The 2586-nt window shown below is 44.7% G+C and overlaps 1 protein-coding gene across 1 annotated transcript; it reads right to left on the bottom strand.

Annotated features, from left to right (window-relative positions):
• Positions 1–625: 625 nt before the first annotated feature.
• On the bottom strand, positions 626–2206 carry Crp (C-reactive protein). Its single transcript, XM_090340679.1, has 2 exons — positions 2035–2206; positions 626–1822 (listed from the first exon to the last, which is right to left on the bottom strand). Exons 1-2 carry the CDS (start codon positions 2111–2113, stop codon positions 1209–1211), a joined length of 693 nt encoding a protein of 230 aa, XP_090196805.1. The 5' UTR covers positions 2114–2206; the 3' UTR covers positions 626–1208.
• Between the last annotated feature and the right edge of the window lie 380 nt (positions 2207–2586).

Here is a 2586-nt window from a genome sequence, read left to right as displayed (position 1 = left end):
TTTCTTGATACATAGTCAGTCCTGGGGAGTTAAGATGTTAATTTTGTTTCAGACAAAGCTGATTCTGAGAATTAATATAGCTAAGGATCCATCACTCTGTCAGCTTCTAAGCACCTCCCATCTCACATGGCTTCTTTCCTCCCATATCACTCCACATGGCACACAAGACCGCTCCAGTCCTTCCACTTGAAATTCCAATAGAAAGAGCTTCCTTCCAAAGCCTGTAACAATTCTTGAGAAGATGATAATTCGATCTACTGGGAAGCTGTCACCAAACAAAGGACACCCTGGCTCACTTGTCCACTCTTCTAGCCTGGGTTGCAAATATGAGGATAAAGAAGAAACTCAGCCCCACACATGTAGAGAAAGAGTTCCAAAATAACATAAAATTAGGCAAGCACTATAGGCAAATAAAACCCTTGCTACATAAGTCCTTGGCAGTAACAACTAAAGTAATATATCTATAAGCCTCATTATGTCCAGGGAAAAAAAGGGCAGGCTGTTTCTGCTAGAGAAATTTTTATTGCCTTTCCAGAGTACTTTAAGAAGATGGAGAAAATGTAGCCCTTCCCACTTCCAGGGGAGAGAATTCCTGAGGAGAGAATTAGATAGAAGACAGTACACGTTTCCCATCTCAAAGATGTTTTTATCTTGTAATTGTTTTTAATTTATCTCCCCTTTCTGAGTGTCAGTGTTCTCACCTCTGTGAAGGTAAGAATAGTAAGTGAAATACCTTCAATTAAAAAAATAGGGCCAGGTGCCAGTGGTTTGCACTTGTAATCCTAGCTACTCAGGAGGCTGAGATCTGAGGATGGCAGTTTGAAATGAGCCTGGGCAGGAAGTCTGTGGGACTTTTATCTTCAGTTAATCACTGGAAGGCTAGAAGTGGAGCTGTGGCCCAAGTGGTACAGCACTAGCCTCGAGCACAAAAGCTCAGGGTCTGCACCCAAGTCCTGATTTTAAAACCCAGGACTGATTTCAAGACACACACACACACACACACACACACACACACACACACACACACCCACCTGCAATTATGATTCTTGTGGATAAAGCTTCCCAATGTAATTCCTAAATTCCCAAGCCAAATATTCAAATTACATCTTCTGGTGATCTGCTCACAGAGAAGACTTGGAACAGGTACCTGAGAACTATGGCTCCTTAGGTGAAATTCCCAGGAAAGATTCAGGACCCAAGGCAGTGTGTTAGGACCACAGCTGGGGTTTGGTAAACACTTCACCAGCCACCTTGTACTTCAGCGACTTCCAGTTCAGAACATTGGGGCTAAAGGTCCCACCAACATACACTGTGTTGATCTCGTCTGGTGACAACACAAAGTCCCACATGTTCACACTGCCAATGTCACCCACCAAAGACTGGTTTGCATCGAAGCTCCCTCCGAACGAATCCTGTTCTTGTCCCAGAATGATGCTTGCCTCTGTCTGCACAGTGTATCCCTTGTTCAAACTCATCCTCACCCTGGGCCTCCCGTCTATCCAGAGCTCGGCAATCCCAGTGACAGATTCCCAGGTGGCACACATGTGGATTGGAGCCGAAGGAATTTCATCAGCCTTGAATACTACTTCAGGCCCACCCACACCAAAAACATATCCTCTATCCTTTGACCAAAATAGGAGGATCTCATTAGGTTGTTTCTTGGTGGCATAAGAGAAAATGCTGAACCCACGGGTCTTGCTCAGTTCAGTGTACATCTGGAGGCACACAGTGAAAGCTTCCAAAGGCTTCTTTAACTGTCCTTCCAAGGAGACGTAAGAATTATCTGACTCTTTGGGAAATACGAAGGCCTTCTTGGACAGGTCTGTGAGACAGAAAAACAAGTAGAAAGGAGAAATATATCTGATCACAACAGGTTTGTCCTTTATTTGAAAACATAATTTGGGATGGAGAAGCAATCATTGACCCCTTTCCCCAGTTTCAGAATACATATCTTTGTTCAGTTTGCATAATCTTGGTCCCTACCCCTCCCTATCCTCCAGATCAAATCTCTGGCATAGCATGGGTAGCCCCTACCTGTCTGGCCAAAAACATCAGGGAAGCTGATGGCGACCAGGAAGCACCAGAGCATCTTCTCCAGCATCCCTGCTGCCATGGTTACTAGGTCCGAGTTTGTGCCCTTGGAGAAAATGTCTTTGTCTGAAAGCTGAGAGACTAAATCCCCTGGATTCCTTGCCTCAGACCTACCCTACCCTGCTTGGATTTATATCCACAGTGAAAGAGGAGTCTGTACCTCTTTGTAAATGATTTTCCAACACTGCCTCTTGGGCAAATGTCAGGGCTCTGGAAGGAAGGGAAGCAAAAATCATTCTGGGACAGAGAAATCAATGTGGGTTATTTATTACGAGTTCCTGTGACTACCGAATTGCCAATTCAAAATGAAGAAGCTGCCCAAGGTCCTACTTGGGCTCTCTATCCTACGGAGAACAATGGGAGATCTTAATTTAACATACAGATGGCCTTCTATGCACATGTGATCACTGCATCTTCGACACCACCCAACTCATAGAATTAGCTTGATGGAGGATGGTTGACAGCTTGTGGAGATGGACGCAGTCCTTAACCCCT

This window comes from Megascapheus bottae, chromosome 10, assembly GCF_031878675.1.
Source record: "Megascapheus bottae isolate mThoBot1 chromosome 10, mThoBot2.hap1, whole genome shotgun sequence".
NCBI classification, from domain to species: Eukaryota; Metazoa; Chordata; class Mammalia; order Rodentia; family Geomyidae; genus Megascapheus; species Megascapheus bottae.
The sequence above is the reverse complement of the archived record's forward strand: the minus strand, read 5'-3'. Positions and strand labels throughout refer to the sequence as shown.

Excerpts from the sequence above, each read along its gene's own strand:
- Crp (XM_090340679.1), bottom strand. The coding sequence starts at position 2,113 with ATGGCAGCAGGGATGCTGGAGAAGATGCTCTGGTGCTTCCTGGTCGCC. Across the intron at positions 1,823-2,034 it reads TGATGTTTTTGGCCAGACAG|ACCTGTCCAAGAAGGCCTTC; the intron begins GTAGGGGCTACC and ends TCTGTCTCACAG.